The 26,802-nt window shown below is 51.7% G+C and overlaps 1 protein-coding gene across 8 annotated transcripts in view; it reads right to left on the reverse strand.

The window, feature by feature from the left end:
- Positions 1-6,566: 6,566 nt before the first annotated feature.
- The window catches only part of TMCO3 (transmembrane and coiled-coil domains 3), a 49,951-nt gene continuing 29,715 nt past the window's right edge, over positions 6,567-26,802 (reverse strand). For 5 of the 8 annotated variants that reach the window (XM_019443830.2, XM_019443826.2, XM_053907958.1 and 2 more), the window contains 5 exons: positions 18,084-18,279; positions 14,330-14,480; positions 10,348-10,427; positions 9,293-9,544; positions 6,567-7,351 (listed from right to left, as the gene is read on the reverse strand). In XM_019443830.2, coding sequence (XP_019299375.1) covers positions 7,238-7,351; positions 9,293-9,544; positions 10,348-10,427; positions 14,330-14,480; positions 18,084-18,279 — 793 coding nt within the window. In that variant the 3' untranslated portion in view covers positions 6,567-7,237. The remainder of the gene's footprint in view (positions 7,352-9,292; positions 9,545-10,347; positions 10,428-14,329; positions 14,481-18,083; positions 18,280-26,802) is intronic. The other 3 variants (XM_019443831.2, XM_019443832.2, XM_019443833.2) reach the window with 2 other exon arrangements.

The following is a 26,802-nucleotide window of genomic DNA, read 5'->3' on the forward strand; positions in this document are numbered from 1 at the left end:
TGGGCCGAGCCCAGCAGGTTCACCGGGCAGTGCGCCGAGGCTGGAGCCGACCAGATGGGAGAAGCGAAGGTCCGGGCCTAATGAAGTTGCCATGCTATTCCTCAACCTAGGACAGGGACAGGCATACTCGGTCACCTCAGTGGCTTGGCAAAGAGCAGCACCCTCAGCCTTGTCTCCCACTCTGGGGGTTTCAATTCTTGGGGATTTGGTCCAGCTGTGGGGGTCGGACCAGAATATGTACACAAGACAATCAAAAACCACCAGCATTAAGCAATGTGAAATTAGACTCTGCCATAAATGGCAAATGCAGGTAGTTTGGAACTGCTAAGTGGGTCAAAGATACCCAGGAGAAGAAGTGGAGCTGTGGGTTTTCAGTGCCTGCCACTCAAGACGCATGGCAATGCCACAGAGTTGTTTGTGGTCCCACAAAACGTCATGGGAGCGTGTGAGATCAAAACCCAAAGAGACACTCATGTTCCACACACCTGCTGCTCTCCTTTTGTGAGAGGAGGGAGAATGTCAGCTCGCACGGATGGCCCTCTCATTTCTTCAGATTCTGGAAAAGACTGTGGAAGAGGCGTGGACTTGGAAATCTGAAAAAGGGTGTCGTCCACTCTCCTTCATGCAGCCATGAAATCTCGCTCTTGTGGTGCTGCTGCAGGAAACTTCTGGAGGTCTGCGGGGTCGGGTGGCAATGCAGAGCTCGGTCAGGACTAAGTCCACGGCACAGATGGAGGCGACGACCCCAGCGGAGCGTGCCCGGCCTGCTCCCCCCGTGGCCTCGCTCTGGCTCCCAGTGCTGGTGCCAAGGCTGACAGGGTCCCAGCTTCGCTGATGGAGGGCGCGTGGCCTCGCTGAAGGCACAGCTCCGTTAGAGCAACGTAAGAGCTGGCCGGCTCAGGCTTCACCACCTCAAACCATGAGTGAGGCCCGACATCTTGCCAACTGTCACCCAACTGTCATTTCTGATTGCGCCCCACTCTGATCCTACCAGGTTGTGTCCATCTTTGTCCGTTGACATCGTGTATGCCTTTCTCTACGACGCATGTCTAGTTTTCACATTTCAGGTAAAGGTTTGGCGGGAAAATGGCAATTACCAAAAGAACTCGGAGGCGAGCCTGGCTCCGGGAAGGGAGTGCCCGCACCGCCCTGCTCTCCAGGCAGCACCACGCGGTCCCTGAGAATGGCAGGAACCCTGGCCCACGGGCCGGGGGCTGAGACCGGGCGTCCATTGCCTGCAGCAGGCCTATCTTCAGGCCGTTTCCATCCACCAGACTCCTGGGAGTGTTCTTGTTCCTGGGGTTTTCTCCTCTCCGCCCGGTGTGCAGGTCACGGCCAGTGTCCCGAGTCATTACTCCACGGGGACGTGGGGTCCTTTGTGAGGGTGCCGCACACTGTCCCCCGGCCCACCAGCTGCCTCCTTCTTGCCTGCTCTCTCACTTCTGCCTCATTTTGCAAATTTGCCTTCCTTTTCCCTTTTTGGCAAAAAGAATTCTCATAAGGGCCCTGGCTTTTGTACAACGTCAGAAAGACGCGCAGGCCGATTCTGTCCTCCGGGCTACTGTGATCCATCCTGAGGTGCTGGAGTCCATTTCGAGGGAAGGAAAGGAATCTAGGCGAGGAAACACATCTCAAAACAATGTCCAGCTCCCCACGTGAGGGAGACGTGCTGAGGCAACTCTGGCACCCTGAAAGCGGGTTTGGGCTAGCAGGGCACGGCCGTAGAAGCACCTCCCACGGGACACTCTCCACGGGCACGCCAGGTCTCTGCGCATCGCTTGAAGTGACCGTCCCCCTTTCAAACACTTCTCATTTTCAAGTAAGGCAGCCCTTTGTTCGTAAACGCTCTCTTCTCTCCCCATGCCCACTGCACCTCCCCAGTGTAGGACGCTGAGTTCTTGGGTTACTTCTCCAGATCTCACTTTATTTTATTCATAAATCATGAAGTAACCTGGGTACTCAAAACAGACTCCAGTTCCATGGCTTCGCATTGACACCTGGTGTTTCCCCCAGTGTGCAGATTGCGCCCCGGCACCCTAGTCCAGACGGGACATGCGGGCACTCCCTGAAAAGCACCCAGCCTCCCTCTCTGCTCTGGACAGTCACCATGGTGACCACCTGGTGTCCAGTCAGAGCAGAAGGTGCTGGAGGCCAGGGTCTCCTGAACTCCCCCAGCTGCTCCCGGGGCCCCATGGCCACCCCCTGCCCCAGGAAGCACCCACTTTCTGCCCTCCTGAACCCTCTTCCTTACACCAGTAGCTTCAAACTCTCTGACTGGCCAAAACACACATGACACGCATGTATAAAATGGAACCAAAGGTCCCACGACAGCACCTTCTTGGTTGGGTGTGCACACCCCCGTGGCTGCAATCTGCTCCGGGGGCTGCCTTCTCCACCAGAGGTCTCTTTTGGAGACGCTGTTCAGTGGTCCTTGGAGCCCAGTGCGGCAGCAATAGCTGTTCCCAACTCTGTTCCTGGCTCAGAGACTTCTATCTTCGCCATCTGGGGTTACACGTGCAGTGAGCGAAGGCCCAGCGAGGGCACCGTGGGCTGGACTGCTGTCTCTCACGCATGCTCCCGGACCAGCGGCAGCTGGCACATGACCTGACAGCTTGTTAGAGACACTAGCTGTTAGGCCCCATCCCCAACCGATCTGGACTGGGTCTGGACTCGGTCTGGACAGGGCCACGCTGCACAGTCCTCAGTTCTCCTAAACTTGCAGAAGCCACTGGGCAACACAGGCCCCTGCGTAACGTCTTGACGGGTTTGCACTGCAGCCACACACACCGCAGATTTGGCTCAAGGACCCCCTTCCGAGGTCACGTGCTTTCAGGTCGCTCCTTAGGCCACTTTACCCCTGCCTCGGAACTAGTACCTCAGATAAGCTGTCAGAGAATCTTCTATGGTTTGGGGGCTTCCTGTGGAGGAGGTGACTCATGAAGACTGACCACCTCCAGGTAAACACTGACATGGCTGCTTGAGAAGCATCTGCATGCACACCTGAGCCCACACCTGGGCACACACCTGCATGCCCACACCTGGGCGCACACCTGCATGTACACCTGTGTACACACCTGGGCACGCACCTGGACGCACAGCTGCAATTCCGTGTCTGCTTGCCAAAGTCAAGGATCCCCGACACCTTGCATGAGGAACCCCTGCCTCCTCCCTGGCTAAGCGTTTCCCAAACTATTCCATGGGACAATGTTGGGAAACTGGAGGTGACACTGGCAGTGTCTTCTCGGCAGGGACAGTCAGGGCAGTGAGAATGTCTGCATCAAACTCCGCATCAGGATGAGTCAGAAATGTGGTCAAGAAAAAGACCACACCAAGTAGCGATTCTGCGAGAGCATTCGCGCCTCAGGGAAGGAAGCGAGCACGTGGTGAACTCTGCAGGGCCCGGGAGGCAGGGGCGCCTCGGCAGCCGCTTGGTTTCCTGTGGCGACCACGCCTACGCAGACACGACACGGACATGGCCTGCATGTGAGGAACAGCTTCTGACAGGAGGTTTATATATTTTTTATTATTTTTAATGTTTATTTTCGTATTTCGAGAGCGAGCCAGCAGGGGAGGGGCTGAGAGAGAGGGAAAGAGAGAGAATCCCAACTCCGCGCTGTCAGCACAGAGCCCAAGGCAGGACTTGAGCCCATGAACCTTGAGATTGTGACCTGAGCCGCCCAGTGGCCCTAACGGGAGGTTGTAAAGGCAGCAAGTGTCCTCACTGCAAGCACAGAGGATGTGGGTGAAGCTGGCTCCTCTAGAAGGGCCTGCCACCAGCCTTCCCCAGGCATGTTTCCCCCAAATTCCTAAACAACATGCAGTGTTTCTTGATTCTTCATGCTGCAAAGGCAGGTGTGGGCAGGCTCTGCAGGCAGCAGGGTCAGGGTCAGGGTCAGGGTTCAGTCGGAGCCCTCACGAGCCCCTGGGGCGGCGGGGCAGGGGCCCTGCCATCGGCCGACAGCCGCTCGACCCTTCAGCACATCCCTCATGTGCACCGTCCATCCCTAAACCCAGCAAAGCAAAGGGCTCCTCTCACCAGGCGAGGGACATCAGCGAGGACACCAGTGGGACAGCAGTGAGGACACCAGGCCCTGCTTGCTCTCAGGGAAAGGCAGGCCTCGCTCTTCCTGGATGAGATGATGGAAACGGGCCCAGCTGATTTCTCCATCCATCTTGCAAGCACAGGGGCACGGACTTCCACGGCCAGTCTTGGAGCCAAGTGTTGGCGCAGGTGCAGCTGCACAAGGCATCCTGAAGCCGCGGCCCCGGGCGGGCAGGGTGCTGGCAATTTCCGAGATGGCTGAGGACGTATGGCGGGGCCGGGGCTGCGATCACAGAGGAGGAGCACGGGGCTCTGGGGTCTCGGCTGACAGATGTACGGGATCTGGACTGGGCGGAGTGGAAGGGCCTCCCGACATTCAGGCCTCAGGCCAAGGCCGGGCAGCAGCAATGCCCCAGGGGTGCCGGGGAGCCAGCAAGAGCTCCAGAGTCGGACACCAGAGCAGTTGCTCACCCCACAGAGCCCACTTGCCCTGGCCTCTCCTTCTTCACCGTCACATGCGTGTCCTCGAATGCCTGTCCCTGCCAGTCTCCCGGAGGAACCACCACCTGCACATGCCCGATGGGGGGCCCTGGCCTCACCCCAGGCCACAGCTCTACCGTGCCTGTGCCCCGCGGGTTCCCGGCACCAGGGCTGCCATACATGCCCTGCAGCTGCTCCTGAGCCTGCTTCACCTTCCCCATCCTTGGCTCCGGCGCATCAGGACCATTTGGGGCCCAGGAAACATTGTGTCCTTAACAGATGCCGGTCACCTCTGTGCTCTCCTACAGAACGTGAAGCCGCAAAGCCTCGCTGCCTCGTTGCCTCGCTGCCTGGGGTCTGGCGCTCGGCCCCTCCAACCATGGATTCATGCTCCGAGGGCGATGCCAGGGGCACTCTGCTGCACCACGTCCGGAGCCTGTGGCCAGGGGCTGTGGGGGAGGCTCCCCGCACGCTGACCTCTGTCCACTGAGCACCTGCTAGCCCCGCACCCCCGCACCTCCCCCAGGCGCTCCGACCCACCCGCTTCCTGGGTGTCGTTGGCCATTCCTTGGCGTGTCTCCTGCACGGGCCGGGCTCTGCCTCCACTTGCGACCTCCCTGCCTGCCGTGTGCATGGGCCGTGCTGCACGAAGGCTCGCCTGTGTCTGTTGTGTGAACAAATCAACACAAGCTCCTCTCCCCACTGACCTCCCACAAGAGGCGCGCTGTCTTCACCTACCTCCATGAGGGGACACGGTGCCGGTGCTGCACGCCATCCCATGGGTTCCTTCAGGCTGAGAGGAATTCTTTGTGTGGGGCTTCGGGCCCTGCGGACCGAGGGAGGGGTCTACCTCGCCCTGTCACAGAGGTTTAGGGGGCGGCGCTCAGGCCCACGAGGAGGAAGGCCTCCAGGTGCCAGCAGGTTGGAACACAGGGGGTCAGCAGTGCCGGGCTACAGTTCAGGGTGTGCCCGCTGACCACCCAGGTGAGCATGCGGGGGACCCAATGAGGCACTTGCTTTCAGCTGGTGGCTTTTGGTCTTTGTGGCTCTACAGAGCTCTATGGCAGGACTTGCCCCACACTTTCTAGCCATGCCCGCGCACACAGGCGGTCTGCAGGGGTGCGTGTGAAGGCACGGAGACCAAGAGCTCTGCGCCCTGCAAGTCCGGGTGAGGAAGGGAGAGTGAGCATGGGACCCAATCCGGTGGGGGGAGGGAGGGGCTCTGGGACCCTCCAAGGAGAGTGTCCTGCAGGCAGAGGTCTTCAGGAGGCATGTCCTCTTGGCATCTTTATGAGCCATTCTCATGCTGTGACATTAGCGCCACACGCCACGTTCTGGGGCCAAACTGTCAACAAGATGTGGTGAGCTCCTGGCTCTGCTCTTGGGTGCTGGAGATATCAAATGGAATAAAACACACCCCAGAGACCGGCCCTCGGTGGATTCCAGATTGCTGGGCCAGAGGCACGCGGACAGGTAAGATAAAGCCTCACAGACCGTCAGATGAGCCTGCTGTGCTGTGTCCACACCAGTGGTCCGGAGGGAGTGGCGATCACCTACTACAACACAGAAATAAATAAAACCAATGCTGTTTTCAAGGAAGATGTTTACATCATTTCTCCACTGACTCACTTCCGACTAGATACACTTCACTTCACCTTCAAGTGTTTGAATTTATGTCACCACACTCCATAATTGTACCTGCGACACAGAATTGTACCTAAGGGGTCTGTCCCTGTACTCCAAGGGTTTTGGTCAAATTGTGAGGCTCTTAAAGCCAATAGTTCTAGGAACACTCCACTCTGAGCTCCCCTCAGGGAGATCTGTAAGAATCAGGTCTTCAGCCATGGGTTTGCTGAAACGGGGCATACAATCACCAAATACACTTTAAAATTCAAAGGTACAACTTAGGTTTTGCAAATAGCACTGTATTAATTTGGTCTCTTAGAGAATAATGTGGCAAAATACAAATCATCCAAATTCTTAAGAATTGGCAAAGATTAATCTAACACAGAAATCTAAAAAAATTCCAATAAATTTCAATTAATTACTCTGATCATCAATAATCTTTATTAAAGCATGCATATTCTTGTGATTCAAAACAAATATTTTTTTCAAAACAAATATTTTAAAAGAATGATATACCTAATTTAAAAAATGACGTGAGTGTTTTATTTAAAATTATTGTAATAAAAACAAATAGACACTTAGAAGGTATTTGTCATTTTAGAAAACACAGGCAGTAAGGATTAAATTTACTTTCCAAACTCACTGCTAGAATTAAAATTGCACATCACAGAAATGTTTAATCATGAATAATGACCAAGAGATTATGACACAAAAGCTAAATAAATAAAAACCCTTCTGATTTTTTTTTTTTTTTTTTTAACCAAAAAATCATGAACTGATGAATTGACAATAGAAAGTTAACATTAACTTCAGGAAAAAAGGCACATCCAGGCAGAACAGTCAAGGTGATCCATAAGGTGCAGCGTGTATTATATACTGTGCATGATCAACTGAATGTAACAAATTAGTCTGGAAGTCTCGAAACCATAGCAGTAATAGTTGTCACACTGGGCAGACAGGAAGCCCCCTCCAATGGAGCGCTCTGTCCCCGAGGCAAGGGGCTCACAGGGACGTGCGGTCCTGGACGTGTCCCAAGTGTCCGGTTCCACACGGGGGTCAGCTCCCGAAGCTGTGTACTCTCTTGGTGCCTCAAAGACTTGACCGTCTCTCTGGCCGAGGCACACACCTTGTGATTGTGGCTTTCCACAGAACTGGGGCCAGTAAAAGACTGAGGGTGGTCACACTCAGGATTAGGAGGTACACCTGCAACAAGTAAGACTGTCACACTCAGGACTAGGAAGTACATTTGCAACAGGTAAGGCTGGGGTGGTCACACTCAGGACCAAGGTGCACCTGCACACCCTATATGGCCACAGGCACCGGTAGATTTGGATGTGAGGTGCCCTGAGATGATGCATCATGGTGCACACTGGGTCACCCTCGGGCTGACCCCCTGGGGGCTCTCACGGGGAGCACGCAGCCTCAGGACAGGTCTCGGACAGAGCCTGTGCAGAGTTCGTTCTTCCACAGCGGTGTCAGTATCTAGACTCATCCTGTCTTCCTCACACTCACAGACACAAGGAGACAACTTTAATCCTGAGAGTTTACTAGCAGGTCACAGGTACTAAGAGGAACTTCCACATTCATTCGGCCCAATTTAGGGAGCAGGTGTGCAGAAGCGAATACTGGGGGCGTCACGTGGTGAGGCGAGCCTTACTGGCGACAGGATTCCCCAGGGAGGGGTGCTCGCTGTTAAGGGGGGCAGCAGACTGAGGGCAGGAGGCAGACTCCTGTCCTGGCTTCAAGGACAGCCCCACACGTTCACACATGCTCGCACAGGCATCAGAAAGGGCAAAATGAAAACAGGTGCAGAAGGGTAAAGGGTCAAATCAAGTTTAAGTAGGAACTACCATTCATGAACTTGTATGTGTACAAACCACAGTGTTTCTAAGCTGAGAACTACAGATGTGAGCTGGTCCCCACGGCTGCGAGTGTGTGAAAGGTGTGTGGTCTTCCGGCCACAGCACACAGGCTATCTCTCAGAGAGCCACCCGTTCAGAGCAGGGGGTCCAGGCTCCCTCTACGCTGTCACCCGACATTTATCCCTGCATCAACAACAAAGTTCCTGTAACATCCACCCGGCTTTTACTCAAACAGCGACTCTCTACTTTAGTTGTGAAACGTTCCTAGTTAGCACATCACCTGTCCTCAGACCACTTGGGGCTAACACTGAATTGGTCACCTGGCCCTGTCCTGAAGGACACTAACTCCTGTCGTGGCAGACAACAGACCGTGGCCTATTTACCCCTGGGGTGGGGGGCCACCACCCACAGACCACAGCCAAACACAAACGTCCTGCTTGCCAAATTTAAAGTGACAAGCACGGGTCATCAGATGATACTCCTCAAGTTCTAATTCACGGCCAGTTTGAAAAGAGCACATGACAAAACTGGACAGAAAGTAAGGAAAGCGCACAGGATCAGGTGGGCGTGCACAGGAACTCACGCACACAGGCGTGTGCACAGCCAGCACAGGGCACACGAGAGAGCCAGGCCCAGGATGAATGGACCAGAGACAGATGCGAAGAAGGCCAATGGGAAGTGGGGGGCTCACCTTCAGGAGCTGCGCAGAAGGCCCAGGGCTGCATGCGCTTAAAACTGTGGTAGGGGGAGGAGGGACCTCATCAGAAGCACTTCTGACAGCGACTCTCACTCCCTTTTACAAGTGGGCAAATGTTGCCATGTACTTTGCAAGAAAAACCCCTAAACCAACCGGGTACCTTCACAAAACAACGTTCCAGTTGTGCCTTTTACATGGTTTCTGCGTGAAACCCAAGATGCGGTGACACCCCTCACGCGTGCATCAGGAAGGATGCGGCCGTCGGCCTGGCTGATAGCCGTGCCCCAAGGCCATTACTAATACGCAAACTGGCGATGGCGCTTTAAGATTTAGTTTTCTTCTTTTTGCCAGAGATATGACAGAGACTTCACAGTCTCTGCTGCAGAGGGCATGCTGACAGTTCTGGCGACTTTGACCCCAAACCTGCACACCCGTGTGAGAGGCAGCAGGACCCCACCTCCGCAGCCGCCCAGAGGCAGACCCCCCAGACCCACGCCAGCTGCAGGGAAGGTGCTCAAATGCCAGCATGGGGGGTGTGAAGGACAGGGCACCCTGAACACGCACAGAGGGTGTGTGCGGACTCACCTCCCGAGAAATGATCCCAGCTCTGCGTGCTCTGCTCCCCAGGACAAAAGAGAACTCGCTGACCTGTGCCAGCCCCGCAGCCACAATCCACTTGATGTACTGGCTGCTCTTCGGCAGGAGGACAGACAAGACCAGGGCGGCCAGGGCAAACTGCAAGAGCATCCGCATTACTGACTGCCACGCAGAAAACAGAGGGGGGCCCTCCTGACACCGAGGGGACATGTGCAGAGGCACCCAATGAACACAAAGTGTCTGAAATGAGACCAGGCTGAAAAATGCGCAATCAAGGGTCCGGGTTCACGGGCAGCTAACTAGGCTTTCCCCCCACACCAGTCAGCAGCATTCAAGAAAGAATTTTACTTTCCAATGAGAGCATGGTCTCTCTCTTGTAAGCAAAGCTAGAGGGGAGCAGCCGGGGCTGGAGGCCCAACAGGGATTCTGACTCCTTCCAGTAGAAATATTTGAAATAAACTTTTATCATCCGCAGAGCCAGGCAGCTACTGAACAGGTAATCGGACCCTAAAATAAATGCTAACAACTCATTCATCTGTGGTTGTGAGGGAACTGTGGTCTGCAAGGGGCTGGCACAGGCGGGGGGCTCTGCGCCCAGTCCCGCACTCCCTGCCCTGTGTGTCTCTCCCACCTGGTGTTCCTGAGTCCTGTCTTCTCCTGATAGCCCACTCACTTAGTGAGTACAAACACAACGATACTTTCAAAACACACGAATGACAAGATGTACATGTGTACGTGCTACTCACTGGCCTGTGGGTCTTTGGACTCATGTGGGAGAAAAGGCCAGGAGCAAGGGTCCTGTGGAGATGGGCTGCCCAGAGTGCCTTCTCCTGGTCCAGCTTTTGTGACTCCCAATTCCCAATATGCCCAGTTCTGAGACAGGCGTAGGAAAACAAACCCGACGGCCTGGTCCTAACTCACCCAGCTCACAGACTGCTGGGCGAGGGGAGGGGCTCCGGGTAAGTGGCCGTGATGCGCTTTGCAGACTCAGGGTCACATACAACCAACATGACAGAAATTTTACCGCAAAGAAGAATCAGTACCTTCATGATCACCACCGACAGCGTGAGGACCATCAGAACAGTGAGTTCGTACGCCACGAAAGTGGGGAACACGTGGAGGCCTGTGCAGGGAAGGAGGGACACGGTCATTCTCGGAGGACTACACGGCCCGTCCTCAGCAGAGCCCACTACCCTCAGGCTTCCTCATGTCCTCTGCATGGACAAGGGCACCTGTGAGCGCGACCGTGCGGCGCCCTGTGTTTATGGCTTATGCCAGCGTTCACCGTGGGGAAAGAGGCCCGGGCGCCAGTGCCTCCCTCTACCAGACTTCTCTCCCAGGACTCGGCAAAAAGTGACAGCAAGCAGCCATGAAGTCTGCTTTCCTCTGTGAAAACGTTCTGTCCAAGATGCAGACACCCCCGGGGCCTAGAAACCGGGGGTGGTGGGGGGGAAGCCACAGAAGAGGAATCCTGGCCACATGGCCGCCGGCTGCCCTGCCGTACATGTTCCTCCTGCTGCCGTCAGTGCCTGCAGTACCGAGACGAGGGACGGGTGCTGGTGGGCCCTTCTTTACTCAGCGGCCAGGCAGGACCGGTGTGTACCCAGCCCCCCATCCCTGAGGAGCTCAGGGCTAACTGGGCCTTCTCATGAGCGCACGGACCCCATGTCATGACACATGTGGCCCTTTCATGCGTCTACTTGTTTTACTCAGAGATACAGATAGAAGTAAGGACCCATTTGCTCCAAGAATGGTTTCCTCTTTCTCCAAATTCAGCAGCACCTGCCCAGGCCGCCCCTAGCACAGTGCTGGGGACTGCTGTCGAGCACCTGCCCGGAGCCCCAGCCTCCTCCTCCACTTCCTGGCTCTGCCCAGCCCCCACCTCCCAGACCCGCAGTGCTCCCCGAGCCCCGACGACTGCCTAGGGCACACCTGGCCTCTCTCCTACCGAGCTGTCTCCCGAGTCCTCGACCCCCAGCCCTCCTACGCCGTGAGTCCAAGACCACCTCTGGCTGTACCTGTGTTCCTCATACTCGCCAAGCTGCCACCCACACACGCCCGATGGAAACAAGCCCACAACGCGGAGGGACACACCTGACCAAGCCCATCACATGGATGTGATCAGGGATCGGTGGTCCCTGCTCACCTGCATCCCCCGCCCCCAGGACGTGGTTGTGTCACTGCCCTGCCTCAAAGCTCAGGGGCCTCCCCTCTCCCGAGGATAAGTGGGGTCCCATGCCAGGCACATGGTGCAGCGCTGCGGACCCTGCGGGCCCCAGCTGCACTGGGAGCACCCAGCCCAGGCCCACAAACCAGACAGCAGAGGTGTTCTACTCTGAGGGTGGAGACATGGATCATCACAGGACCACACGATGCTCAGGGACAGAGACCCAATCCACGCTGGCACAACTGCCATGTGCACTGGTGACAAGAGGGCACACCAGTCGCCCTGTAGCTTTTCTGCTTATGGCCACTCATCATTTGCGTTTCCACCAAGTGCCGAGGGTGTCCCTGGGATGGCACAGCGGGACAGGCTCTGCACACCCATCACACGCCTCCCGGCCTCTATCTGCAGATGTGCATTTGGGGGATGAATGAGAACGTGGCACGTGGTCACCTCACACGTGAGCCATCACACCCCACATGTGCCCATGGCCTCCAGGGCACCTCCAAGAATGAGGAACGGGCAGTACCCACTTATGAATTCCTCTCTGCGTCCCAGGGAGGGGGACCCAAGGAGAGAATGAAATCCTTGCTGAAAAGTGTATAACAAGAAAACTAAGGTCACTGGCTTCATTTGTAAAGCGAGAAGGGCCCGGGAATTAGCCGTTGAGGTGGTCGTGCAGGACGGCATGGGGGCCACGCAGGCTCACCGGCCCTACTTGACTCTGCCTCTGGAGCTTCCACGGCCGAGTCACCCCCAATTCACATGCTGAGGCTATAACCTCATGTGAGCGCACCCAGAGATGGCATCCAGGGGGTGCAGGGGATGACGTGAGGTCACAGGGTGGACGCCTGACCCAGCAGGACTGTGCCAGGAAAAAGAGGAGGAGACATGGGAGTCCCCGCCAGCCTCCATTCCTCTGTCTTTCCGTCTTGGTCTCCGCTTCCGTCTCTGTCCCCGGGCACACTGCACACCAGGGAAGGCCACATGGGGACCCAGCAAGCAGGCAGCTGTCTGAAGGCCATAAAGAGGCTCCCTCGGGCCGCACAGACACTGGCATCCATTTTGGCAGCCTGAGTCGTGGCTCCAATGCCTTGTTAATACAAAGGAATGGGTGCAGCAGTGTTTCAGGGACGTGTGATTTGGGTGCCTGACGGATGGGGGTGAGGAGCAGGCTCCATAGGAGGACACAGAGGCTAACAGCCTGCCCGCCTGCCGGCCATGCGTGGGCTTAGGGCCTTTCTGTCCTGTGAGGGTGGGCACCCACACTGCTGAGAAGAGGCCGGTCTCCGCCCCTGGGGTCTCCGGCCAGAGGCCTTGCCCCTCCAGGGCGCCCGTGCTGGATGCCACCTCTGCACCCAGGCCGGGGGGCCCTCCTTCACTCTGGGACCCAAGCCGCCCCTCTCTGCTCACGCTGCTTACACACGGCCTCTTCTCAGAGCTGGGCCGGGGCCCTCGGCGCTCCTGCTGGTGCTGCTGGAATCCCAGGGTCGCTCCCCCTGCCCGGGACTGACTGCGGTCAGCAGGCCCTCCACAGGGTCTCATGACTCCGCAGGGCCTGCCATAGGGCAGGGGGTCAGGGACCCAGTCCACGTGAACATCACTGAGGTACAAAAATGCAGAAAAGGAAAGACATAGTCTCAAACGGTCCACTTAAGTGTTGCTTAGAGCCTGAGAGAGACAGTCCTGAGCAGTGGAAAAGCAAGGTCCTGCATGTGCACAGGCCTCTCGGGGGCAGGACAGTCGCCTGAACCCCCTTGACAACACTGGGTGTGAAGAACCAAAGCAAAACACGTGCGGCTGTCGCCTGGTTTGATAGCTCAGTCCTCAGCAGGTCAAGAGCCCTAACCTGAGGAAGGGTAGAGCAAGCTTGTCTATTAGATAACACACCTGCGGGATTTTCATTTCTAGCCAGGACACACTGCACGGAGCCCTGCAGGCAGGACACAAGTGACACGCGTGTCAGCAAGATGGGTCCTCCCGGGACAATGTGGCCTGGAACTTGATCAGGGGAGCTCGTGCCTGTCGACCTCACGAGCACTCCTCTGGGGGAACGATGGGTGGAGGTAATCACCCAGCACTCAGCACAGTGGAGCCCGCCTGGCACTAGAAGGAGCTGCAGTGAAGGGGGTGGGCAAGAGGGACAGAAACACAGACAAACAGGGACAGGGACAGACAGACCAGACACAGGACAGATGGCCAGGGAGGGGAGGGGGGGTGGACGGGAAAGGAGGCCGAGTGGGCCCTCTCTCGGAACAGCGAGGGCACTGTCACTAAAGCAGCTATGCAGTGACGCGCGGCCCCCGCTCTCTGTGCTCCACTCTCAGTTTCCCTGCAGACTTTGTGATGTGCTTCTTGATGCGCTCAGCCTTGCTGGGGTCGCACGGAGCCGGTGGCGGGTATAGATGCAGTGCTAGAGCTTTCTGGGCAGAAGGCAGTGCTGTGCTGGACATGCCCGATGGAGACACTCCTCAACCAAGGGGCATTTCTAGAGCAGCGCACCGCGACACGGCAGTTCGAGGTTTTGGTATCAACAGTAACCTTTCCTCCCAAATGTCTCATTTGGGTGTTGCCTTTAAGTTCGCTAACCTGCTGGGCACCTGTGCCTTTCCCGTGGAGTCAAAGTGGGGTTCACCCTCCCCCGAGGGCATTTGAGCACCCCCAGACCATGGCAGCCAGTCAGCAAATAAATGTCGCCAAGTGCAAACTTTCCCTCTTTTTAATAAGATTTCTCCGCAGACCCCAATTTTTATGGCAACTTCTTGCTGCATAAATAGAAATATGTACAGAAACAGGTTGCAGAAGTCCCATGCGGGTGTCTAACACCCTGCAAACATCCTGACGTAAACAAGGAAGGTTACCTATGGAGGCGAAGAAAATGATAACCAGGAAGTCACGGATGGGCTCGATGTAAGACACGATCTCCTCGGTGACCATGTGGCCCTGGGAAGAGATAAGCGCTCCGGCCAGGAAGCAGCCCAGCTCCATGGACACATCCAACAGCTCCGTGACCTAGGCGGGAGGGAAGGGCCGCACATCACTCTCCAGCGCACCAGCGACAGCTCCGCTCAGGGGCGGGTTCATGCCCAAAGGCAGCTGTACTATCACAGCGAAGGCCCATCTCCACGTCTCCAGGAGGGCCTCTGTGGGGATGAGCCGAGATGCACACAAGGAAGCTAACATTAGTTGAACCCGCCATTCAGGGAGAAAAAAATTTAAATATTTGAAACAATCATTCAAATTTTTGAACAACAATAGTTTTTAAAATTTATTTTAAATATTTGTGATAGATTTTCTTTACCTGGACTCAGTGAACAGCCCAACTATGGCATTAAGTCATGTGTTAATGTAAAAACTCTTCCCGTCTCCAACTGAAAGCACTTAGAGAAGGACACTCCAGTGAGGGAGGGAGGCCCCGAGAACACAGGGCCCCAGAGGGAAGTGCCAGCGCATCCGTGCCAGCCAGACGTGGTCCGAGCTAGCACTCGGGCTTCTAATGACAGTTCTGTTAAACGCAAAGCTTCAGGTGTTAGTGACACAAAACAACCGGAAAGAAGTAGACGTTTTTCACTCTGAGAAAGTAAAACCACACACAGAAGAGAGCAGCCAACAGAAAGAACCGTCAAAGAAACATGGTTCACAATAGCACCAACCACACCCAGCAATGGGGACAAGTCCCCCAGGAGAACACACGTCTGTCACACCACAAAGCTCTGCTGTGAAGCACGCACGAGGGCTGAGACGTGCAGAGCACATGCCCACAGGCCAGCGGCTCGCAGCCGCCAACGCGCGAGCTCTCCCTCGAAGGGCCCAGAGTCCCTGCAGCCGCGGGTGCAAACTGACAAGCCCGATCCCAAAACTCGCATGGGTGCTGGACACACGAACGCAGCCCGACAATCCGGAGAAGGCTGCCGGGCACAACACTACCGGTAAGAGCAGGCGGGCCACAAAGGTGAGAGTGGGGACTCAGACACTCACAGGCACACTCATGCACTCACACACGCACTCATGTGCTTTTGCTTACATTCACATTTGTGCTAACATCCACACACTTTTGCACATGCACACGTGCATGCTAACATTCACACACTCATGCTCATGCACCCACATGTACACTCGCACCACACTCACGCATGCAGACATGCACTCACACTCGTGCCCATGCACTCACATGCACACCTGTACTAACACTTGCCCACTCACATGCACAAGCTCACATTCGTGCACTCATATGCAAACTAGTGCACACGCCCACGCACACACTCGGGTACACATGCTCACATTCATGCAGTCACTTGTGCTCATACACCCATGCATGCACACTCACACAAACACACATACACACATGCTCACGCTTGTGGCTTCTGACGAGGTGACCCTGTACCGCCATGTGATGTGGAAACACGTAATGGCAACACGGACCCTTGTCCACATGCCTCCAGATGGACGCAGATCTGGTGAGAAGAGCAGAGTAGGAAGTGCTGGAGAGCAACACGGGTGCCTCTGGACCGGGGGAGGCAAAGATCTACACAGGATATAAAAAGTGCTATCTGCACAAAATTTGAAACTAGCGAATACATTAAAAGGAAGAACTTCCATTCATCAAAAAATGCCACTGAGATAATCAAAGGGCAAGTTACAGGCTGGCAGATATTACTGAGATCTCTGTGACATGGGATTTCAGCCAGGAGAGGAGCAAAATCCTGAAACGCACCCCAGCACAGACAAACCCTTTAGGTCGTACCACATCAGAGGGGCCGGCACCCTGGCAGATCCATGGGAACAGGAAGCAGGTTAGTGGTTACTATGGAATGGGGGAGGGCAGGCAAGATTCGGAGATGTGGATTGGGGGGGGGGGGGCAGAAATGTTCTGGAATTAGACAGTGGTGATGATTGCACAGTGCTGTGAATATGCTGAAAACCATGGAATTGTACACTTCAAAAGGGTTAAAATGGCTGGGGCGCCTGGGCAGCTCAGTCAGTTAAGCATCTGACATTGGCTCAGGTCGTGATCTCACCATTTGTCGGTCCGAGCCCCACGTTGGGCTCTGTGCTGACAGCTCAGAGACCAGAGCCTGCTTTGGATTCTGTGTCTCCCTCTCTCTCTCTCAAAAATAAATAAAAACATTTTAAATAAACAAACAAACAAACCTATGTTAAAAACAGAGCTCACCCGGAGGCTAGCGCACGCCTACAACAGAGCTCGGGGGCGGGGGGGGGGGGGGGTAACGCACTGCAACAGCAGAGCCTGAGCTGTTAGACTCTCTGTCGTGCAGGATGCCAGCACCTAGCATGCCAGGTGGTCCCAGCTGCTGCTCAGGAAACAGTGTCGAAGAAAGAAAACAGAACAAACAGAGAACTATTTTAACTTGTATAGCCACTGGGAAGACAACATGGAAGTCATCCAGAGAAGAATTTTGCTGGATGTCATTTTTAAAGAGAAAAATAGTCCAGAATGGAGAAAGCGATGTAAAAAAATTAAATAAGTCACACACACGGGCAGCGTTGAGCAGAAGCAAATCCTAGTCTCCCAAGATTACAAAACACTAGTCAGCAGTTAAATCCTACACAAGAAGTAGCTTCTGTGCCTTTCCGGTTTTGAGGTAAGAGCTGACCCCTTACAGTTCTAAGAACCACAGAGACCTCACGTACCCCTGCTCAGCTCCCCCAGTGGCAGCATCTTGCTACATCAGAGCACGAGATCACGGCCAGGATACAGACGCAACACAGTGAAGACACATACAACCTTCTGTCACAAGGACCCTCCCCCTACCCCCACCCCTTAACACCTGGCATCTGGCAACCTTCCCTCCATTTCTGAAATTTTTCATCGTAAATGTCACACAAATGGAAATACACAGTATGCAACCTCTGGAACTGGCTTTTCTTGCTCAGCAGAGCAGAACTCTCTGGAGACTCACGTACAATTGTTTCCAACCTGGGCGGCCTTCCCTGGTGTGGACGGACCAAGGTCGGCAGAAGGAGGCACCTGCTGAAGTACATCTGGGTGGCGTTTGGCTGCTAGGAACACTCACGTGGGAGCTTCTGTGTGAACCCGCCTTCCCTCCTCAGGGGCACGTGGTGAGCAGCGCAGCTGTCTGTGGGGGTCTAACAGCATACCCCCCCATCCCTCAGAAGCACATCCTTTAAAGGAGAAGGCTGCTTCCAAAACGAACCTTTTATTTTCATCTTCAACTTCTCACATTGTGGCGAAAGAAGTTATACTGCTGACCGGCTTTGTTGTCACCAAATAGAAGTAAAAATTGTCTTAAACTGTTATTCTGGTTTCAGGTACAGAGCTGTTTTTAAGTTTAAGACCGCATAACATTGGTGACGCTGGAGACTGTGGTTTTCAAGGCCACCTAGACTTGCCTGTGTGCGATGCTTGAGGTACCGTTTCAGCAAAGGGCTCAAGAGGCTGAGAGTGAACGGGTTTAGTCTACTGGGTATGTATTCATGGGCAGTGTAGTAACTGTGCATAAAATAAAAATGCCATGCGTTTCGAATTATTTTAACTACCAATGAAGTGACAAGATTAAGAACTGACGGATCATAAGCTCTCAGTGAACAGATTACAGGTCAGAGTATGTAAATAACAGGCATTTTGAGGATTACCGTTAACATTAAAAAGATGAAAGCAGAGATTCCTACGATAAGGATTTCTTTGTTCCCTTTGCTCTCCATATGCAGTTTTCGATAATACGGTCCAATGAGGTAAGTCTTTATAACGAGACACAGGAGAAAAGCTGCGGCCAGCGAGAAAAGAATCTGACCCACCAAAGCCAGTATCCGCAGAGTCTCCATGACAATGCTAGGAGAGAAGGAGAGAAAAAAGGGACATTATTTCACCTCCACATTTCCCTGAAACCCAACAAAATGAATGGGCTTCCAACTTGATCTTTGACATGTTACAAAGTAAGTTTCCCAAATCACATACATTTTTACAGATACTAAAATAAAACCTAAAAATCACATTAGTTCTAAATAACTTGGTTCAAATTAAGTTATTTGAATCAAATATGGAAACTGGGTTGTTCTGCAATGGATACTTTAAAGCAATACACCTTACACATAGGTTATAACGACTGTAGCTTATACATCTCACTCAGTGGCTGATAATAACATTCCTCGCCAGGATCTAAGCTGACCCCCTTGAAATTCATGAGGCAATCATCACCCCGCAGCTCAGCAATGGCCACAGAACTCCAGTGACCTGTGGCAAAACAGTCTGTCACCCAAGCCAGAACTCCACATTTCATGTCTATCGGACATGACCGCATTTCATGTCTAACGGAGAACAGGATTCTGTGCTAAACTCTTTTTAGAATACACTGTTTACATCTCAGAACGTATTCTTAAGATCCCAGCCAGAAGACTTTCAGAAGAAAGGCACTGTTTGTATGTACTTTTTACTTATTTCAGTTTAGTCTTTAGAAACTTAGTTCTCCATCACATTAAGGAAACAATTTAGTCCAAAATTCTGGCTTAAAAGTTCTCGATGGGAGAATACAGATCTGATTACTGGCAGAGAACTCATCACTGCAGTCAGGCAATAGTGGACATGGATGTCAAGTCACACGAGTGGTTCCATGGGGGCTTCAGAACAAGCTGGGCTCAAAGGGCAGTCGTGGTAGAGGGCTCCACGTGGGGTCACCAGGCAGGGACAGGCACATGCCAGGGGCGCTGAACAAAGCAGGCTGGGTGTACCTCAGTTCCCGGCCGGTCTTCCCACCCCGGGGAACTAACGGCTCGCTCACACACTAGCACAGTCATCCGGAGACTGGCCTGTGCCTGTCACCCCTTTCCTGGGTGCCACTGCCTCCCCGCATGGCTCCACCGGCCTCCTAACTGGTCTCTGATGCACCACAGAAGCCAGAACGACACTGGCAGCATCAGATGAGTCCAGGTTCCCCCGCCCAGCCGCAGCCTCCCCCGTCCCTCACCCACAGAGCCGCCTCTACCAGCCTCCGCTCCCTGAAGGCACATTTCCACGTCCCTCATGGCGTCCTTCACGTTTGGTCCTCAAGGTCTGCGACCCAGAGGCGCTGCCAACCTGGCGTGGCCACCTGCTGCTCGCTGCTCCTCACCCCACTCCCACCCTGTGCGTGCATTTATCTGACCAGACACCTTCCGGGTGACCACTCACGTATTCAGCACTGTCCTCCCCAAACACCCTGCTCTCCTCCATGCCCAGAGCACTGGGCCGCACTCGGCTGCACACACGACTTCCAGTCTCGGTGCGTTTCTCCTGACAAGTGCGGGAAGCATCCCATCCACAGATGAGAACATGGAGCAGAGGTGAAGCTGTGGCTCCAGGCCACGTGCTGGCACCTGGCTCTGGGGCCCGCGCTCCCAGCCACCACACACACCCCCTGCCACCCCCTGCCCAGGGCGTCACGGCCCCCCCCCCCCCCCCCCCCCCCCCACTGCAAACCAAATACGCCATAAGGAAGGGAAGGTGCAGACAGCTGACAAAGGTCAACGTGAAAAGTGGAAGCCATGGACAGCCCAGATCTCTGTGAAGACAACCTGGCCCCAGGGACATCTGTGCGCCCGCACACACTTCCTATTCACGCCCATAGTGAAGACGACACCGCTCTGCATCTCAATCTCTCCATCCACCAGGTTTGGGCAAAGTTCTTACGCAAGTGCCAGCCTCGCCCTGTGAAGCAGGCATCGCCACCCCTTCCTCAGGCAGACACTCTGCTGCCGCAGGCTCTCGACGTGCTGGACGGGCCGCTCCAAGAACACGTGTGTGTGGCAGCCCAGCTGAGGCAGACGCTGCTCCCGATTGCACCCCAGAGGGGACCCTGCTCCTACAGGTCTGCGGTGTGACAGGTACAGGTGCCTTCTGCCTTTCCTCCAGGCCAGGGCGAGCACTTCCTCATCTCTGCACCAGCTGCCCACACAGCTGGGTTCCTCCAACTTTCACTTGTAGATCTTTAGGAAATAAGTAACTTGACTGGCTTTAACATGTTTACAAATATTTTTCCCATTTGTCTTTGGCCTGCTTACCATGTGCACAGGTACAAGTTCCAGAGCACATGCACGCATAGGTGTGCACGTATGTGTGTTTACAAGCACAGGGACGTGTGCATGTGCGCAGGCATATTTACACACTCATGGTACAAAACTTCCATGCAGTAACACTGATCACTTCTCCTATCTTTTATGGCTTCTGGAATTTCTGCTCTGCTTAGAGCTGAGGGCCCCTGTCTTCAATATTATAAACAAATCCATCCATACTACCTTCTAGAATTTTCATGATCTTGGCAAGATGTTAATAATTCAAATCACTATTTTTAAAAAGTATTATCATAGCCTCTGTGTTCTGTTACTTAACTGTGAAATACTTGTCGGGGTAAGAGGAATAAGTTAATTCTTTCTTTTAGAAAAGATCGATTCTGACCAGAGTTTAACAAAAAGCCAACGTTGGTATTAACATCATCCCGGATTTTATTTCTTTAGTTTGTTTACTGTAAATTTTTCCCGGTAATCAAAATTAGAAGGGGTTTTCCCAAATTATAGAGAAAAGTATACAATAGTAGACAATAAAATTATCCTAATCTATCACTCTACTAGGAGAAAATCATTATTAACCCCTTATTCATACGTGTGTGTGTGCGTGTGTGCGTACACACACATATGTATATTATATACATGAATAGACATATTTCTAGTCATTTTCTTCTTTAGTTGAAGTGATACTGTATATGGCTTCTAACAGCTTTACTGAAACAGGATTCTGATCTGTACAATCCACCCCTCTAAAGCACACAGCTCAGTGGTTCTGAGTACACTTGCAGAGGTGCACCCACCGCCACCCATTTTAGAGCAGATGTACACCCATCAGTGCTTATTTCCGCTCCCCCACCAGCCCCTGACTGACTTCCTGTCTATGGATTTGTCTATTCTGGACATTTCACATAAACGGAATCACGTAACATGAGCCTGTGTGTCCGGCTTCCTCCACGAGTGTGATGTCCTCAAGGTTGACCCTGTCATGGCCTATGTCAGAGCTCCATACAACATTCCGCTGTGTGGTCACAGTACACTATATCCATTCATTAGCTAATGGACATTTGAGTTGTTTCCACTTTTTAGCGATTACGAATAATGCCGCTATGAACATTCATGTGCAAGTTTTTTTTTCACTGTGGTAAATTATTCATAAAATTACCACTTTAACCACTTTCAAGTGTATAATCTGTGGCATTAAGGACATGAACACTGTGTGCTCTCATCACCTTCGACACAGGTTTTGTGTGGACAGACATCTTCATGTCTCTTGGGTCAATGCCCTGGAGCGGAACAGCTGAGTCTTACAGCAACTCTGTTTAACCCTTTTGAGGAAACACTGTCCTATGAACTGACTCTCTGTTTTACAGCTTAACACAACATAGAACATCTTTTCCACACCGTCAAACTCTTGGTGAACATGATGTTTCACAACTAAGTTTGAACAATGTCAATGGGACCCATATGTGTACTGGACTTTCATTGGGAAAAACACTGAAGAAAAGTTCCTAAAGCTTTCTGAGGAGACAACGCCCTATGGTGACCATTTTACTTGTAAGCAGCAGGGAAGTTTCATGCGATGAGGGGTCCCATTTGTCCTTTCTGAGCACCTGCACTCTTTGTGGCGGTTCTGCTTCCTGTTTGGTAAGGAGATTGTGACCTCTACAGGTCCTAATTTATTGGATGCTTCTTAAATAGAAAGCACATTATTTTCAGCTGGGGCGCCTGGGTGGCTCAGTTGGTTAGTGTCTGAATTTGGCTCACATCATGACCTCATGGTTTGTGAGTTGGAACCCTGCGTCAGGCTCCCTGCTGTCGGCACGGAGCCCGTGATGTGGATCCTTGGTCTCCCTCTCTGCCCCTCCCCCACTGGTGCTCTTGATGTCAAAAATAAATAAACATTAAAAAAAAAAAAAGATTTTCAGCTAAAGTTGTAAATCTTCCTTTCAGCTATACAAATTTTGTTCAGTTACTTATCTTGTAAATCTGTAGCCAGAAGGACTAGGAACTGGCTCTTATTTATAGGCTGTGACTAGACGTGTTACTTTTCTGATAGTTAAAAAACCCTGAATCAGAGGAAAAGGACAAGAGGACCCAGTCAACAAACTGACCTTAACAGTCACACCCGCCAGGTAGCAGCCTAAGCAGGCACTCCATACGGTTCTCTCCTGCAACCCTCAAACAGTCCACGAGCAGGTACTATTTCCATACCATCCCCGTTTTTTTTTTTTAAAGATTTCATTTTTAAGTAATCCCTACAGCTAATGTGGGGTTCTAACCCACAACCTCAGATGAAGAGCCGCACGCTCTGCCAACTGAGCCAGCCAGGCACCCCTGCGCCGCCCCCACCATCAGGGAGAAAACTGAAGCCCAGAGACCGTGAGACCAGGAAGCGGCAGAACTGGAGGGAGCTCCGGGGCCTAACCCTCTGGGCATCCCAGTTAAAAAGCTGTCTCTATTTTCCAACAGGCTGAGCTATCGGACAGAAGAGAAGATATCTTAATCATTTTCGGATTACTGAAACTTAATATAACTTCTGGCAAAAGGTAAATATTAAAAAATACAAAACCAACAGACTCCAACGTCAAGGTGAATCATTATTAGAATTATCTGACAAAGATTTTAAGCCGCTATCAAAAACGTGATTCAACAGCAATTAAAAACTCTTTTTAAAGAAATGAAAAACCAGAAAATTTCAGCAAAGAAATAGAAGTCATAAAAAGGCATACCAAATGGAAATTCTACAACGATGTACAGTTGACCTTTGAACAACACGGGGTCTGGGGCACCAGCTGCCTGCACAGTAAAGATCTGCATATGACTTTCGATTTCCCAAGAAGACTGACTGATGACATAAACAGTCGATTAGTACATGCTGTGTAGGTTACATAAATTATGTACTGTATTCTTACACATTTATAGCACTGTCCTGAAAAAACTCCACATATCCGTGGACCCACGTAGTTCAGAGCAGCATTGTTCAAGGGTCAACTGTAATAACAAAAATAAAAATCTTGCTGGATGGGCTAAATAAAGTGAAGACAGAGGAGAGAATCCATGAACTTGAGGACGGATGAACACAATTTACCTGGCCTGACAAACAGAAAATAGAAAAAAAAAAAGGAGAGGAAGAAGAAGAGGAAGAAGGAGTCTCAGAGGCCCGTGGGATAATAACAAAAGAACAAATGTTTGTATCCCTTGAGTCCAAGCAGGAGGGAGCACATGGGACTGAAACACTATTTGAGGAAACAATGGCTGAAAATCCTAAAGTAGGCAGAAGACATAAACCTACAGACCCAAGAAGTCGAGCCAACTCCCAACAGGATATGCCCAAAGACTGTCATGGACTGAACGTTTGTGTCCCCCAAATCCCTATATGAAGCCCCAACATGATGGTGTTAGGAGGAGGGGCCTCCGGGGGGTCACCAAGGTGGGGCCCTGTGGTGGGGTCAGTGCCCTCATCGTCAGAAGAGACCAGAGACCCTCTGTGCTGTGCCCCCCCTGCCACGTGAGGACATGGCAAGAAGACGGCTGTCTGAAAGCGAGCTTTCGTCAAGAACTGAACCTGCCACCACCTGATCTCAGACCGAAAGATAAAAGTCTGTTGCTTAAGCCCTGGTCTGTGATGTTGTTACAGCAGCCTGAACCGATGAAGACACCAAGACACACCGGAGCTCAGTTTCTGAAAACTAGAAACAAAGAACAAATCTTAAGAGCAGACAAAGAGAAACCACTCATATAAGTAATTTTCCGTAACTTGTGTTTAGAGAAATGGCAGCCAATTTCTCATTGAAGCCGTGAGAGGCCAGAGAGAAGCAGTGCATCCTTCAAGTGCTGGAAGAGAAGGACTGTCACCCGTACAATCCATATCCTGGAGAATATCCTCCAGGAAGGAGGGAAGATAACGTTTTCTTGGAGGAAGAAAAATGATGAGAATTTGTCACCGGCAGCAGACTAACTATGCAAGAATGAGTAGGGGCACCTGGGTGGCTCAGCTGATTAAGCGTCCAACTTTGGCTCAGGGCGTGATCTCGTGGTTTGTGGGTTCAAGCCCCGCGTCGGGCTCTGTGCTGACAGCTCAGAGCCTGGAGCCTGCTCCGGATTCTGCCTTCCTTTCTCTCTGCCCCTGCCCTGCTCACACTCTGTCTCTGTCTCTCTCAAAAATAAATAAACATTAAAAAAAAATTAAAAAAGAATGAGCAAAGAAAGTCCCCCGCAGAAAGGAAATTATAAGAGAAGAAATCTTGAACTTGAGAAAGCAAGTAAGAACAACGGAATGGATAAAAATAAAATAGGTAACCCTGATGAGTTAAAAAAATCCTATGTGATCAGAAGCAAAGTTAATAAACACACTGATCTGGTGCTCAGATAAATAGAGAACATACAACAATTATACTTAAAAAGAAGGGAGAGGCAAGGGAACTAAAGGGAAGTAAGGCTCCTACGTGTCACAAGCAGTCAAGCACTGACAGCTGGGAGCTAACCTCAGCACCACATGCACTGCAGAGCCTGGAGTAGCTGCTGAGATAACTACACCGGGTCCTCAAAATTATGCAAGTGACCCATCAGGGGGTAAGAAAAATGTAATAGAGAAACAAGAAACAGAGAAAATAACAAAATGAGAGACTTAGGTCCTGACATATCAACATTTACCTTAAATGTAAATGGTCTCAACGCTAATTAACATATATCAGCCGAATGGATTAAAAAAACAGCATCCAGGGTGCCTGGGTGGCTCAGTCAGTTGAGTATCTGACTCTTGATTTCGGCTCAAGTCATGATCTCCTAGTTTGTGGGATTGAGCCCCACATCGGGCTCTATGTTGACCCCATGGAGCCTGTTTGGGATTCTCTGTCTCTCACTCTCTGCCACCCCCCCATCCCACACTCATGTGCACTCACTCTCAAAATAAACATTAAAAAAATCATCCAACAATCCAACAATACCTTATTTATTGAGAAACTCATTTCAAATACAATGGAATAAGCAGACTGAAAGTATTAAAATATGGAAAAGACAGACCATTTTAGACATTAATAAAAAACAAGTATGAAAGACTATATTAACAGCAGATAAAGTAAATTCCAGAATAAGGAAAATTACTAGAAACAAAAGAGCTATTACGTAATGATAACCAGGTCAATCCACCAGGAAAACAAAATTTTCCTAAATGTGTATGCACCACATAAGAGAGCACCAAAATATATAAATCAAGAGCTGACAGAGCTGGAAGGAGAAATAGGCAAATTAGCAATTATAATTAGGGACGTCAATAACCACTTTCTCCAGCAAGAACACAGGAAAACTGAACAATGCCATGAACAAACAGGGTCTGACATAAAATACTCCACTCGACATCAGAATAAGGGCCTTTGGAGCACTTACCACAGACCGTACCTGAGGCCACAAGACAAACCTCAACAAACTTAATAGAACTAAAAATCATACAAAATGTGTTTGTTCTGGGTGGCTCAGTCAGTTAAGCATCTTCAGCTCAGGTCATGATCTCACGGTTTGTGAGTTTGAGCCCCACATCAGGCTCTGCGCTGACAGTGTGGAGCCTGCTTGAGATTCTCTCTCTCTGCCCCTCCCGATCTCTCTCTCTCCCAAAAATAAATAAAAATTAAAATTAAAAACAAAAGACAAAAACAAAGTGTGCTTGTTCTGTGACCAGAGTGGAATCAAACCAGAAATCAATAACAGAAAGACAACAGGTAAATCTCTACAAACACTTGGAAACTGAGCAACAGACTTCTAAACGATCCATAGCTCAAAGAGGAAGCTTCAAAGGAAATGTTTTAAATTAACTGAACTAAATGAAGATAAAAATACAACATACCAAAAGAAACAAGATGCAGCTAAGACAGTGCTGCAAGGGAAACGTGTGGCACTAAACACACTAGAAAAGAAGAAAGGTTTCAAGTCAATAAGCTATATTCACAGCACAAGAACCTAGAAAAATAACAGCCAAAACAAACAGGAGAAAAAGCCAGAAGGATAGAAACCAAAGAAATTAAAAACAGAAAAACAAAGACGGGGCGTCCGGGCGGCTCAATCGGTTGAGCATCTGACTTCGACTTGGGTCATGATCTCGCAGTCTGCGAGTTGGAGCCCCGCGTCGGGCTCTGTGCTGACAGCTCAGAGCCTGGAGCCTGTTTCAGATTCTGTGTGTCTCTCTCCCTGCCCCTGCCCTGCTTGTTCTCTCTCTCTCTCAAATATAAACAAACATTAAATTTGTTATACATTATAAAAAAAAGAAAAAAGCCAATGAAACAAAAGCTGGTCTTTGAAGAAATTAAAATAACTGCCAACCCCC

This window comes from Panthera pardus, unplaced genomic scaffold (genome assembly GCF_024362965.1).
Source record: "Panthera pardus isolate Hobbes unplaced genomic scaffold, ASM2436296v1 HiC_scaffold_1, whole genome shotgun sequence".
NCBI classification, from domain to species: Eukaryota; Metazoa; Chordata; class Mammalia; order Carnivora; family Felidae; genus Panthera; species Panthera pardus.